Source organism: Thamnophis sirtalis, unplaced genomic scaffold, assembly GCF_051295495.1.
Source record: "Thamnophis sirtalis isolate CommonGarterSnake01/CBP01778 unplaced genomic scaffold, rThaSir2_p1.2 scaffold_6, whole genome shotgun sequence".
NCBI lineage: Eukaryota > Metazoa > Chordata > Lepidosauria > Squamata > Natricidae > Thamnophis > Thamnophis sirtalis.
In genome coordinates this window covers 129,759,080-129,774,606 of record NW_028261386.1, presented here as the reverse complement: position 1 = coordinate 129,774,606, position 15,527 = coordinate 129,759,080, and the positions used below count along the sequence as shown (strand labels likewise).

General features: G+C 41.4%; 1 protein-coding gene across 8 annotated transcripts in view; it reads right to left on the bottom strand.

Annotated features, from left to right (window-relative positions):
* Positions 1 to 4,901: 4,901 nt before the first annotated feature.
* The window catches only part of DST (dystonin), a 410,298-nt gene continuing 399,672 nt past the window's right edge, over positions 4,902 to 15,527 (bottom strand). For 4 of the 8 annotated variants that reach the window (XM_087718947.1, XM_087718939.1, XM_087718941.1 and 1 more), the window contains 5 exons: positions 14,722 to 14,790; positions 13,780 to 13,979; positions 13,187 to 13,282; positions 7,683 to 7,806; positions 4,902 to 5,922 (listed from right to left, as the gene is read on the bottom strand). In XM_087718947.1, coding sequence (XP_087575073.1) covers positions 5,657 to 5,922; positions 7,683 to 7,806; positions 13,187 to 13,282; positions 13,780 to 13,979; positions 14,722 to 14,790 — 755 coding nt within the window. In that variant the 3' untranslated portion in view covers positions 4,902 to 5,656. The remainder of the gene's footprint in view (positions 5,923 to 7,682; positions 7,807 to 13,186; positions 13,283 to 13,779; positions 13,980 to 14,721; positions 14,791 to 15,527) is intronic. The other 4 variants (XM_087718943.1, XM_087718942.1, XM_087718945.1 and 1 more) reach the window with 2 other exon arrangements.

The following is a 15,527-nucleotide window of genomic DNA, read 5'->3' as shown; positions in this document are numbered from 1 at the left end:
GTTTTTTTCCCACTTTACAGGGCTAATCCTGTAAGGAAGGCAGGAAGGAAACATTCTGGTGTTGTTTCTAGCCTGATCTTTATTGCCCTGCTTACAGAAACTGCCTCTCCGGTTAACCCTGATTACATTGTAACAGCTAAGGCGAAGCGCCCATCAACCTGAGTGATGTTGAGTTGGCCACACCCACCCAGTCACATGACCACTGAGCCCCACCTACCCAGATGGTCATTAGGGCAGAGAACCGGTTGTTAAATTAGTTGAATCCCACCACTGAACCAAGTCATTAAGGAAACGGGGGGTGGGGGTGGAATGTTATCCAAATGAGAACCCCCCAAAATCGGGCCTGAGCACATGGGAAGCCTCTCACCAAATCCCGCCATCCGGAACAAAGCCAGGGATTTGGGGGTGTGTGTGTGAATAAAAGCAGCTCTGAAGCCCGTCTTTTTTGGATCCTGACTTGACGGCTTCCATCCCTCTGGCTAAGGGGCCTGACAGCCTAGTTGAGGATGTTGGCTAAGTGTGGATGAGAGACAGGTTGTGTGTATCTGCGTAAAAGAGCAAATAGATATACTTGCTAATGAGTAGTTTGCCGTTATACAAAATCCACGGGGTCTCCATGTATCCTGAAGAATTGTGTCTGTCTTGAGTGTTGTCAAAAGTGATTCGAACATGGCAATTTCCCAGGGCTGCGTGTTTGTGAGTGATGACAACTTGAATAGCAATAGCAGTTAGATTGATATACCGCTTCATAGGGCTTTCAGCCCTCTCTAAGCGGTTTACAGAGTCAGCATATCGCCCCCAACAACAATCCGGGTCCTCATTTTACCCACCTCGGAAGGATGGAAGGCTGAGTCAACCCTGAGCCGGTGAGATTTGAACAGCCGAACTGCAGAACTGCAGTCAGCTGAAGTAGCCTGCAGTGCTGCATTTAACCACTGCGCCACCTCGGCTCTTGAACCTGATAGCACATGTGTGTAATAGCAGCAAAAGCTACCAGTCTCTGGGGGACTGACTGTTAAAAGCCTGGAGGCCTCAGTCTGCTTTTCATCTGCCCACTCCAGGATCTTAAGAGGACTTGGCCTGATTTTTACTTATCTTCAGGGTTTAGCTTATGATTTTTTTGCAAAAGAGCCCGGCTGCTGCAATGGGAGGCTCAGCTTTCTTGCAGAGGCTGCCCACCTCATGGTGTTTGTGCCATTCTCCTAGCAAGTAATATTCCTTGCCAGCCAGTAGCAGGGTCCATATTTTTTTTTTTTAAAGAGGCTGCCTTTGTTTGTGGCATTTCCTTTAAAAATGGGCTCCCTACAGGTAGTCCTTGACTTACAACCATTTGTTGAGGGATGATTTGAAGTTGCAACGGCACTGAAACGTGACTTATGACCCCTTTTCCCACTTCCAACCATTGCAGCATCCCCATGGTAACATAATGAAAATTTGAGTGATTTAGCAATAGCAATATACCGCTTCATAGGGCTTTCAGCCCTCTCTAAGCGGTTTACAGGATCAGCATATCGCCCCCAAGAACAATCCGGGTCCTCATTTTACCCGCCTCGGAAGGATGAAAGGCTGAGTCAACCCTGAGCCGGTGAGATTTGAACAGCCGAACTGCAGAACTGCAGTCAGCTGAAGTAGCCTGCAGTGCTGCACTCTAACCACTGCGCCACCTCGGCTTTGGCAACTGGCATGTATTTATGACAGGTGCACTGTCCCAAAGTCATGGGATCACCATTAATAACTTTCCCAGCGGTTTCTGACTAACAATGAGGGAAGACAGATTCACTTAACAATTCCATGATTCACTGAACAACGGTAGCAGAAAAAAGTCGTAACCTGGGGCGCAACTCACTTAACTATCTTGCTTAGCAACATAAATTTTGGGCTCAATTAGCAATAGCAATAGCAGTTAGACTTATATACCGCTTCATAGGGCTTTCAGCCCTCTCTAAGCGGTTTACAGAGTCAGCATATCGCCCCCAACAAGAATCTGGGTCCTCATTTTACCCACCTCGGAAGGATGGAAGGCTGAGTCAACCCTGAGCCGGTGAGATTTGAACCGCTGAACTGCAGATAACAGTCAGCTGAAGTGGCCTGCAGTACTGCACCCTAACCACTGCGCCACCTCGGCTCTTTTCACCCACTCAATTGTGGTTGTAAGTCAAGTTATAAGTAACTCCCTGTACCTGCTTGCAGTCCAGCGCCTGTATACGTTGGTCTTCTGGAAAAAAACACATGTATTATTAAATACAGTGGTATCTCGGTCTTCGTTCATTGGTTTCGGGAGGCGCGATTAATACCAAAAATGACAAATATCAAATAAAATTTTTCCGTAAGGAATAGCATGAGGCAACCAACACCGGCTCTAGCTTGTGCACCGAGTACCAAAAAAACAGCCAGTATCGGGACAAAACTTTCCTCCCCGACATCGTCAGTCTTTCAGCTGGACTTCTGAACATTGGTCAACTTCCAGCATAAACTCAGATGGCGAACCTATGGCATGTGTGCCAGAAGTGAGCCATCTCTCTGGGCACACAGGCCATTAACCTGTTGCTCTTCTGGGTTCCAGTGCACCGGCCAGCTGGTCTTCACATGTGCACGAGCGTAGGAAACCAGAAGAGCAGCTTCCCGTTGCGCATACGTGCACCGGGTGGCTGCTCTTCTTGTTTCTGGCACACACATGCGCACCGGCCAGCTGTTCTTTTGTGTGTGCGTGCGTGCCAGAAACCGGAAGACCAGGTGGCCAGTGCACATGTGCGTGCCGGAAACCGGAAGAGCAGCCACCCGGCACGCGCATATTGCTGGAAGCTGCTCTTCCAGTTTCCGGGACTCGCGGACGTGCTTCCATTTCGGCACTTGGTAAGGTTCTCCAACACGGTCCTAGAAGTTGTCCGTTAATAATGTAGCATTTTTTGCATCCTTCTACATCATTTCACTCCTGCTTATGCTAAACTACATTTATTATCTTAGCGCTACTTCTCCAGGCTGCTTAGTTACATTTTGAATCTTTTTTGCAGTGTAAACCCTGTTGATAATTTGGAGTCAATCTCAAAACCTCTTCTTCTAGGCAGTTGAAACTATATGGTCCCATGGTAGAACAATGGCTTTCATTCTTTCATAATATACACCAGTGGTAGTCAACCTGGTCCCTACCGCCCACTAGTGGGCGTTCCAGCTTTCATGGTGGGCGGTACGGGTTTTACTACTGCAACGTGCTCTACATGGGGCAGCCCTTGAAGAGCATTCGGAGACTTCAGCTTGTCCAGAATGCAGCCGCGTGATTGTGGGTGCACCTCGGTTCACCCACGTTACACCTATGCTCCGCTAGCTGCACTGGCTGCCTATTGGTCTTCGGATACGCTTCAAGGCGCTAGTCATCACTTATAAAGCCCTTCATGGTATTGGACCTGGGTACTTGAGAGACCGCCTGCTGCCAATTACCTCCAATAGACCGATTAGATCCCACAGATTAGGCCTCCTCCAAATTCCATCTACCAGCCAATGCCGATTGGCTACCACCCGGAGGAGGGCCTTCTCTGTGGCTGCTCCGGCACTCTGGAACGAGCTCCCCGTGGAGATTCGAACCCTCACCACCCTCCAGGCCTTCCGCAAAGCCCTTAAAACCTGGCTGTTCCGAAAGGCCTGGGGCTAATGAGTTTTTATCCCCCCTCGAATGGTATGGTTGTTGGGTGCTTTTAAATTGTGTTTTGTTCTGTTCGTCTTTTTTATTCCTTATTTGTAAACCCCCCCCCCTTGACTTGGGTTGTGAGCCGCCCTGAGTCACCTTCGGGGGAAAGGGTGGCATAGAAATATAATAAATTCAATTCAATTCAATTTTGTCCGATACTGAAGCACTTTCCTTTTTCAAATGTAATTTGACTTTCCTACTTTATAAATCACCATTACTGTGGAACCGGTGGGTGGTTCAAAATTTTTGCTACTAACAGAGATACAAAAATGGGCGGTAGGCATAAAAAGGTTGACTACCCCTGTTATACACCAAACATTTATCCATATTTTCTACTTTATGTTCTATTATCAATCCATGACACAAGTCTGTTTATTCAGTGACTTCAATAAGGAATTTCATCAAAAGGCACCACGTGATAAAAATAAACTTCACTTATTACCCCTGGCATACCCAAGGTAGTTTAAAGCAGTGGTGGGTTTCAAAAAAATTTGGAACCTCTTCCGTAGGTGTGGCCTGCTTTCCGGGTCAACTGGTGGAACCTCTTCTAACCGGTTCGGTAGATTTGACGAACCGGTTCTACCGAATAGGTGTGAACCGGTAGGAACCCACCTCTGGTTTAAAGTGAGAAAACTTAAAGCTTTGCTAAAGCTATGTCTTGCTATATGCTTTATGCTTCAACTAAAGCATGGCTTTGCACAGTTTCTTTGGTATAAACCTTAAGTTAACCAGCCTGCCACTTTTTCAGATTACACCTCCCACCCTCAAGTCCTTTTTAAAAACCAGGGTTCCATTGGCTGTTTTCCAGCATTCTGGTACAAAGACATCTGAGGCATATCAAATATCTTTTTGTTAGCAGAGAGATGTCTCCTGATCAAGAGGCTTTCTACAAATAGAAAATAATAATTGTAAAAGCATTATGTGAACAGTCGGACACAACGGTATGTGAAAACCCTATCGTATCACGAACTTAAAAGAAATGGAGAAACTTTTTCCGCAGATAAAAGAAAGAAAGAAATGGTGAGGGCCAGAATTGCAGGTGAGAAACAAACAATATCGACGACATTTTGTTGTTATTTTTTGGGGAGTGGGGCGATGTCTTTTAATATAAAATAAATAGGCAATTTTTTTTTCTCGAAGAAAAGTTTTGCATTTTGCAGAGCAGGTACAAGGCAAGCACAACATCTCTTTCCCTGGGATAAAAAGAAAACCACAGCAATAAAGAGAAGTGGACAAGATTTATTTTGTATATTTTTTTTTTCTTTCTGCAAGCAAAACTGCTTCGATATAAAATGAGTCCGATGATACAAAGCTATCATCCACACAAGCAAAAGAAAACCTCACATTATAATGAATGCAGGTTATACTGATATTCTAATGCTAGTGTAGCCCCCGCGCCCCCCTCTTTCCCGGACCAAGATTGTTTCTGCCGTCTTTTGAAGCAACAGCACACTGAAAACCATGGGAACATGTATGAATTTTACTGGAAGGAATTGTTTAATTAATAGAATGGCAAAAAAGAACTGTGTCTTCATGTTGTTGTTTAAGTTTCGCTCACATGTCATTAGTTCAAAACATATTATTTAGATTTTTGTCATTTGTATGAAGATCAAAGTTTGAGGTATCAAGTTTACTGTAAATGATGAAGCAACAGGCCAGGCGGATGTATGATGCAAAGAGTTAGCGGTGAAAGCTTTTAGTGACTTCTCTATATGTTACTGCAAACAACTGTTAGTTTACATTAAAAAAATGTTCTCCTATTCACATAGAATGTGGCATAAACAAAGGAAAAGTTAACAAAAAAACTATACACATAAAATAACAAGACTGATACACAAATAAGGCCATCTGCAAAATTAAAAATCCAACTCTCGTCATATTTCACAATAATTTCTACAGGATAATTTACATCTTAGAAACTTAAATATTTTAATGCGCAGAAGAAAAGGAAAGACTTTGGAGGAGCCAAGTGCATTATCTCTTGGAGGGCCTGTCTAGTTTTCTAACCAGCAATCGTTTTTGCGGAGTTGGGATTTTGGAAGGCTTTCCCGAGGCGGACCGGGAATTCGGCCGGGGCGTTGGTCTGATCGGGGTATGAAGAGTTTCTGACATGTCTGAGCACACGGACTGGATTTCGGAAATGTCAAAGTCGGAGGCATCGCTGCCCCGGCGGCTGCTTGCTCTGCTCCCGGCTTTACTTCCAGCACGGCTTCCGGGCCTACTTGATGCTTTTCTAGTTTCTGCAAGACCAGAAGAAAGACGTCCGTAGTTAATGGGACATAGCAAAAGGAGGCTGCTTCTGAAGGGTGATACTTGAACTCTGACTCAAGGTAAATGCAATTGGCGCCTTCTACTGCTTCATAGCATTCCAGGCTGAAAAGACATATCTTAGCAAAAGAAAATTTAGAAAATTGTTCAGCTCAATGAAAACATTGCTGATTATATATTGTATATACTGAATATATTGGTTTAGATTAAATACTTCTGCTGTTCAAGTCAGCATTCAGGTCTCTTGGAAGGGCGAAATGCCTTCTTTCCCATGTATTGATGAGCTTGCCTTATTTGTCTTACATTCAGGAAATAGCAATAGCAGTTAGACTTATATACCGCTTCATAGGGCGTTCATCCCTCTCTAAGCAGTTTACAGAGTCAGCATATCGCCCCCAACAATCCGATAGATAGATAGTAGATAGATAGATAGTAGATAGATAGATAGATAGATAGATAGATAGATAGATAGACAGAGAGATAGACAGACAGACAGAGATATAGAGATAGATAGATAGATAGATAGATAGATAGATAGATAGATAGATAGACAGAGATAGATAGATAGATAGATAGATAGATAGATAGATAGATAGATAGATAGATAGATAGATAGATAGCAATAGCAGTTAGACTTATATACCGCTTCATAGGGCTTTCAGCCCTCTCTAAGCGGTTTACAGAGTCAGCATATTGCCCCCAACAATCCGATAGATAGATAGATAGATAGATAGATAGATAGATAGATAGACAGACAGACAGAGATATAGAGATAGATAGATAGATAGATAGATAGATAGATAGAGATAGATAGATAGACAGAGATAGATAGATAGATAGATAGATAGATAGATAGATAGATAGATAGATAGATAGATAGATAGCAATAGCAGTTAGACTTATATACCGCTTCATAGGGCGTTCATCCCTCTCTAAGCGGTTTACAGAGTCAGCATATTGCCCCCAACAATCCAATAGATAGATAGATAGATAGATAGATAGATAGATAGATAGATAGATAGATAGATAGACAGAGATATAGAGATAGATAGATAGATAGATAGACAGACAGACAGACAGAGATAGATAGATAGATAGATAGATAGATAGATAGATAGATAGATAGATAGCAATAGCAGTTAGACTTATATACCGCTTCATAGGGCTTTCAGCCCTCTCTAAGCGGTTTACAGAGTCAGCATATTGCCCCCAACAATCCGATAGATAGATAGATAGATAGATAGATAGATAGATAAATAGATAGATAGATAGACAGACAGACAGAGATAGATAGATAGATAGATAGATAGATAGATAGATAGATAGATAGATAGATAGATAGCAATAGCAGTTAGACTTATATACCGCTTCATAGGGCTTTCAGCCCTCTCTAAGCGGTTTACAGAGTCAGCCTATCGCCCCCACAGTCTGGGTCCTCATTTCACCCACCTCGGAAGGATGGAAGGCTGAGTCAACCTTGAGCCGGTGAGATTAGAACCGCTGAACTGCAGATAACAGTCAGCTGAAGTGGCCTGCAGTACTGCACCCTAACCACTGCGCCACCTCGGCTCTTGCATTGTAATGAGATTTATATAGCAGTTAAAAAAAAGAGAGAGAGAGAGAGATCTGAGTTATGGATTGAAGGCTAAGGGAGAGATAGATCCTTTCAACTTCCGCAAGTGGGGTGTGGCCAAGGATGCAGGTGCCCCATCCCCGCACATCCAACACTCACCTGCAAAATGTGTTCTGGCTCTTGTTGCTGCTGTGGAAATTAGGCCGTTATTTTCTCCAGAATGAAAACCTTTCCCAGAAAGATATCCTGGAAGCCTAAGTTTGCTCCCCTGTATTGGAGTTCCCTGTAGGATATAAGAGTATTGAATGAAGCACGTGCCTTGAACAGGGCTGAATTCGGAACTACACACATCACAATTTTGACCAAAATCGACCAGTTAGCACTCTTTAGAAACATGTCAACAGGGAAACAGAGAGAGAGAGACTGTATTTATTGCTGTCTTCTGGAGGTAGGGACTTGTCTCTGATGGGACTATAGCATATGAACAAATAATTCTTACATGTCAAGATATATATATATATATATATATATATATATATATATATATATATATATATATATATATATATATATATATATATATATATATATATATATATATATATATATATATATATATATATATATATATATATATATATATATATATATATATATATATATATATATATATATATATATATATATATATATATATATATATATAGTTAACAGTTTAGGATCAGATTTCAAAGAAGTCAATTACCGTGACCCGACAAAAGCGCGAACGTCATAAGCGCGCCGACAACACCGCGGCGCTAAAACCACGATGTCAAAAGCGCGCCGACAACAGCGCGCCGACAGAAACGCGATTTAATTTAAGGTAAGGTTTAGGGTTAGGATTAGGGTTAGGTTTAGGGTTACGTTACAGCGCGCTTCTGTCAGCGCACTTTTGTCGGCGCGCTTTAGGGCTCATTCGTCGCGCGGTTTTGTCACCGCGCTTTAGTCACCGCGGTTTAATCAGGCGCGCTTTTGTTGTGCGCGCATTTGTGGTGGAACCGTCAATTACAGTTCATAGTGTATTTATACATTTATTATTATTTATGGTGCAGCTATTTTTTTTCCTGTCACACAAACCACCATATAGCGGCATAACTGAGCCCGTAAGATGGAAGACTGGAGGCTTTAAAAGCCCTTCTCAGAAGTCCTCTCAGTCCTTACAACCTGGGCCCCTCTCTTATATCCTTCATACGGCCCAAGGACCGGTGAATGTAAACGAAGATGAATATTGTTCGTTTCTGGAAGCAGGATCCAATAAGTACATAAACGGATCCTTTCATCTATTTTAGCATATATTTTTTTGCTGGATCAATACAGGTTGTCCTCGACTTATGACCTCAACTGAGCCCAAATTTTCTGTTGCTAAGCAAGATGGTTGTTCAGTGAGTTTTGCCTCTTTTTTGCAACCTTTCTTGCCACAGCTGTTACACAAATCACTGCAGTTGTTAAATTAGTGACATAGTTTCCCCATTGACTTTGCTTGTCAGAAAGTAGGTTGCATGATTCCGGGCGTGGCACGACAAAACCACGGTCCACTAAAGCGCGCCGCTGACGTCATCAGCAGCGCGACAAAAATGACCATGGAGAAAAAAGGGCGCTTTAAAAAGTGCTTTTAAAGCAAGCCGATTCACGTAAAAGTAAGGGTTAGGTTTAGGGTTAGGTTTAGAGTTAGGTTAAGTGTTAGCATTAGGTTTAGCGTTAGGTTAAGGGTTAGGTTTAGGGTTAGGTTAAGGGTTAGGTTTAGGGTTAGGTTTGGGGGGGTTAGGTTTAGGTTTACGCGTTAATTTTAGCTTTACCGCTCACAGCTTGTTTTTTTCATCGTGCTGTGATGACGTCAGGTACGCGGTTTCGTCGAGCACGCTTTAGTCGACCGCAGTTTTGTGGTGGAACCGATTCCGGGACACTGCAACTGTCATAAATTCATGCCAGTTGCCAAGTCTCTGAATTTTGATCATGTGACCATGGGGATGTGGCAACCGGTCCCGAGTGTGAAAACAATCATGAGTTACCTGTTTTCAGTACCATTGTAACTTTGAAAAGTCACTTAAAGAAATAGTTGAGGACCACCTGCATTAATCAATTTGGCTAAATATAGAGCACCTTCCAGCTGCATTTCTAGTTAACATATTTAATTAACATCTACAAAAACGCGAATACATTTCACTGGATCAAGACTTAGCGCAGATGTATTGAAATCAGTACGACTTGATTGATTGCGAATGACTTAAAAGTTGCATTGGCATCAATGGGTTTATTCTAAAAACGATGAAAGGCAGATACCGTCCATGAACAGTAATTAAAATAATCTGAAATGTTATTTTTATGGATGAAAAAGAGTCCCATTATCCACCAGCAGGCATCATCACATTATGTTCTGGCCAGTGTAACTCAAAACATTGTGTAAAAATTGAAATCCCCTCCCCTCCATCATGCTGTTGGTGGTATAAAACCCTGCACATGGGGGGCATGACATAATGTGCCACCTGTGTCTTTTTGGCTTGAAGGCTGCAAAGAAGTGAACCAAATATTACAACGTTCTGTCTATGTATAAAAAGCGTTGGGACGTGATGTCATAAACTCTCTTCTTAATGTTCAACATCAAGGAGCAAGATGCCCAACTTGATGGAATTCAAACGAAGCCTCTGATCTTTTAGTGAGGGAATAAATAGAAGCCAGACTTCCCAATATGAACCCCGGGCTAAATAAATCACAGAAATTTCTTCCAGGGTTTATTTAAATACTCCAGTTGATAGAAGGGGGTATTTTGTTCATTTGTATTCCAAAGTAACATGGTGTTAATGCGATGTGAATATAGTAATATTGAAGGCGATATAAATACTTTTCAATGTGCGGTAACAATTTAATGCTCCATTTTACCAATGTCTAGAATTCTTAATTTTTGCAGGACCCTTCTTCTGTCCCGAATATGGCATTCGATATAGTTTACCAGTAATAGTGGTACGTGACCCGACAAATGCGCGAACGACAAAAGCGCGCCGACAAAACCGCGGCACTAAAACCGTGATGTCAAAAGCGCGCCGACAACAGCGCGCCGACAAAAGCGCGCCGACAGAAGCGCGATTTAAGTTAAGGTTTAGGTTTAGGGTTACAGTGCGCTTCTGTCGGCGCGCTTTTGTCGGCGTGCTTCAGCGCTCATTCGTCGGCGCGCTTTTGTCATCGCGGTTTAGTCAGGCGTGCTTTTGTCGTTCGCCCATTTGTGGTAGAACCATAGTGGTAATATTTGCCAGTTAAAACTTTCCAAAGAGTTCAATATGATGAAGTAAGAAGGGTTTTTGCTGTTGTTGTTATAGTTAGCGATTGGCTAAGAAGAGGACTAAATAGAATGGAGTACAGGTATTCCTCAATTCATGACTGGGACCAGAATTTTCATTGTTAAGTAAAGTGGTTAAGTGAGTTGTGCTTGATTTTATGACCTTTTTTTTTTTTTTGCCACAGTTGCTAAGCGAATTATTGCAGTTAAGTGAATCATATGGTTGTTAAGAAAAGTTGGCTTCTCCCATTGACTTTACTCGTCAGAAGCCAGCTGGGAAGGTCACATATGGTGATCAGAAATAATTCTGCAACTGTTTTTTTCAGAGCCAATGAGATTTTGAACGGTTGCTAGAAGTCTAGGGCTATCTGTATTTAAAAATTGACAATAATATACCGTACAGTTTTATACTTAACACAGCAGAAATAACCTGGTATTTTTTCCAGTTCTAATTGCTGTAATAATCGATACAGAAATGTGATTATTACATGAGATTATATTTAGTAGAAATTATATGGTTTAAATTAGCATATTCTGCATAATTTGAAGCACGTAATTATTTAAACCCGTTAATACATTTCATTCATTAAAGGGCCAAAATGAGAATCCTTTTTCAAGATGCCTTTTGGTAAATCAATACAGTTAGCAGATTGAACAGTTGACTCATTAAGTTCTGACTCATCTTGGTCAGGGCAAAAGATGGGGAATTGTGGATTTCCTCCCCATTCCTCTTCTAAATGATACAAATGAGATGGAAAATTTCATGTTGTAAGAACAAGGACTCTTTGTACCCCATGGGCCAATCCATGGCATGCCACTCCAATTTCTCTTAATAGCAATAGCAGTAGACTTATATACTGCTTCATAGGGCTTTCAGCCCTCTCTAAGCGGTTTACAGAGTCAGCATATTGCCCCCAACAATCTGGGTCCTCATTTTACCCACCTCGGAAGGATGGAAGGCTGAGTCAACCCTGAGCCGGTGAGATTTGAACCGCTGAACTGCTGATCTAGCAGTAGCCTGCAGTGCTGCATTTAACCACTGCGCCACCTCGGCTCTTAATGTTATAGCAAGAGATCCTGGGAATTGAAACGTTACCCTGAAGGCTAATCTTTTTTTTTTTTCTGGGGTGGTACACTAACAATAATTGGTGTCACATAACTTAATGACTACAAATCCCATTAATATCCATTCAGCAGGAAGGTGTTGGGAGTTGAATTCCAGCTCATCAGGAGAACATCAGGTTGAGGAAGGCCAGCTGAGGGTAGATGAACTTTGAGGCTAAAACACCTCAAATTTAAATTTATCACTTAAGAGTTTTGCAAATTATATTGCTAATAGATTTTTCCCAGACATTTTCAATTTAATAAATTTCCTGACTTAAACCGGATAAATTATCTGAAGACCATAATTAAACTTATGCACGTTTTACCCTTCCAACGAGCAAAGTAACATAGTTTGCAATCTAATTTATGAATAAGAACCAATTAGTCTTGATATCAATGAGAGATAATCAAATAAAATTATATTTAACTAACTTACTGTTAAACATAGGAATGAAGATATCTGTTATTTTTTATGTAAGTCTTGGTTAAGAGAGATTTTATATATAAATTTACGTGACCCGCTCGACTAAGCTGCGCCCGATTAAACCGCGTCGCTGACGTCATCAACAGGGCGACAACAGCCAGCGCGGAGAAAGAAGGGCGCTTTAAATAGCGCTTTGAAAGCAAGCCGATTCAACTTAAGGTAAGGGTTAGCTTTAGGGTTAGCCTTAGGGTTAGGTTAAGGGTTAGGGTTAGGTTAAGGGTTAGGTTTAGGGTTAGGTTAAGGGTTAGGTTTAGGGTTAGGTTTAGGATTAGGTTTGGGGGGGGTTAGGTTTAGGTTTAGGGGTTAATTTTAGGTTTAGGGTTTACAGCGTGCTTCTGTCTCCGCGCTGTTGTCGCCCTGTTGATGACGTCAGCTACGCGGTTTAGTCGGACGCGGTTTAGTCGAGCGCGGTTTTGTGGTGGAACCACAAATTTATACAAACCATGTATATAAATTTATACAAATCTATAAATTTCACTTGTATAAAATCAATTATCATTTTGACAACGACTACATGCTCAACAAGGCCCAGATAGGAGTCAAACAAACTTCCAACAATTGATTAATTTACAAGCTTAAAAAAGAGGGGGGGGAAACAAAATTGATGGACAGAAGAGTGAAAACAAATAAGAGTGCATTAATATGGAAGGTACAGCACAGTTGATAAGGAGTGGAAATCGCTGTTAGCTAACAGGATAGTTTTAGTGAAGGAAATGTGGTTAGGACTAAAAAAAAAATCAAAAAAAAATCTGTCCATTACTGTACCTCTGTGGATGATACTTGATATTCATAGCATTCTGATGGTTTACAAGGAGATGACGTTTTGCTGTTTATCAACCATGGTTTACCATAGTTGCGTGTCTGTATGAAACAATGGCAAATCACAAGGTGAAGAACAGTTGTTGGAAAACAATGTCATGAAATGGAACAAGTCAGGTTAGGAAGAATGAATCTCACAGTTTAAAAGTCCAAAACAAGACATCAAAACCGAGCAAGGAGCAAGTGATGAAGCAAGCAATTCTGTATGGAAAAAAGGATTGTGTGTGTTTTCTAAGGTGCAATGGGGGGCGGGGGAGGGCAATGTTTCACTCCTTGAAAAAATTGGTTCTGTGGTCTAAATGGCTTACATGTTTTTTCCCAGTCTTGTATGACCGCTGCATTTTGTAAGGCGGGGAGGAAACAATAAAAAAAAAAAAAACTTTGTTAGAGTCTTTGGAAAAAAAAATAACTAAAATTCTCCATATTGGTGTTAAGGCAGTTTTATTGCTACTAACTGACGTTCAGTTGGGCTCAATCCTATCAAGTAACATTAATTGTAACGGATATCAAGTCTTATCAAAGATTATTCAAAATTGTACCTTGGGTGTGCTAGCAGCAAGAGCTGAAACTGGAGTTCCTTGGGCAGGTTGATTCGATACAGACATGGATCTGTTGGGAGAAGCTCCCCTCGAAGAAGGCCGCGACCGACGTCCTCTTGACCGGAAGGCAGCCATACTTTGGGAAGGCCCATCCGCTAACATGAACTTCTCCCGGAGCTCCATGTTCGTCCTCCCTTTGGCTACAGTGAATGAAAAAAGACAAATTAGGAGTCTGATCATTTGCCTCCTCTTCCACACCATTGCCTTGCCAAGTCTCAACAAGTAAGCCAAACAAATCAAACACATTAGTAATGCGTTTGAAAGAAAAAAAGTTCACCGATAAAATGTGCGCGTCTAATGTTCTAGGCCAGCAAAAGATGAACCACAGTCAACATACATCAGCGTGAGAATGGAATGGCTCAACATGCTATTTGGTTACTGGGGCACAGACAGACCCACTCAACTAATGCTATTGCTTCTTGGGTGATTCAGAAACAGATGTTGGCTATGATAAGCAGACAAGAGAGAGCAAAGGGTAAAACCATATTAATTCTAAACTGGGAATCATACAATCTGGTAACATGCAGAGCGGATAGAAAACTCCCAAACTCTTAAGGAAGGGTTTGGATGTTAAATACCGACGGGATGCTGTTATGAGAGGACAATGCACACGGATCAGACGCGTAAACGTGTTTAGCGTTTGATGCCCCTTGAGGTTAGCAGCAATGGCTTTCGAGACGTTTTCTCAAAGTCATCGTTTAAGTTTAGAGGGAAGCTGTCAAGCGCCCGCCAGCCCAGGGCAACAAGTGTTAAGCTAAAACTGCAAGGCGCGAAGCGTTTTGTTAAAACAGATTTTGATATATATATATATATTGAAGCAGAGCGAGAAAGAAATTGAAAAGAAAATAAGAACAGGAGAGACAAAGAGAGAGATTTGCCCACCTAGCGTAGGCTGAGTGGTAATTGAAGAGTTTGATTCCGAACGTAACATTTTACTCCCATGATGATGAACTAGAAAAAATGGACACAGGACATGGGTCATATTAAAAGAAAATGGTTAGCAGGAGAAGAATCAATCACAGCAGAGGCATATATGCGAGAGACTCAAAGCCGAAGAGCAAGAAAGAGAACTTGACACAACTTTTTGCTAGCTCTTCCTACCCGAGATCAAGTCTCTCGGGAAATACCAAAGTCTCCTAGTATGATTTCAATAGCAAATACTTCCAATGTCATCTATGTTAAAAAAAACAACAACAACACTCCTCTCTCAAAATGAAGAAATGTAACAAAAAGAAGAAGAATGGAAGAAACCATGCCAACCTGAAAAAGAAGACAAAATCCCACACGGTAGGTATTTAAATAATCACTACTATTCACATTTTATCTTTCTAAACACAAGGCTGTTTTTTTCATTATAGATTTTCAAAAGTTGAGTTTATTATATTTATTATATTTATTATATATAATAATATAATAAACTCAAAAGATTGCAATCTTGTTCCTCTCCTTGAGTGACGACAATCTTAAACATTCTATTGTTCGGACATAATATTTATTTATCTGTTTGTTGATTTATTTTCAATCTTTTCTCAAGGAGTTCAATGTAACCTACAAAGACATTTTCCCCCTCCACACATTTTTTTTCTGCAACAGCAATCTTGTGTGGATGAATGGATTGAGAGTGGCTGGCCTAAAGTCACCCAAGTGAGTTTCTGTGGCTGAGGATGAACTTGAACTCGAGTCTCTCC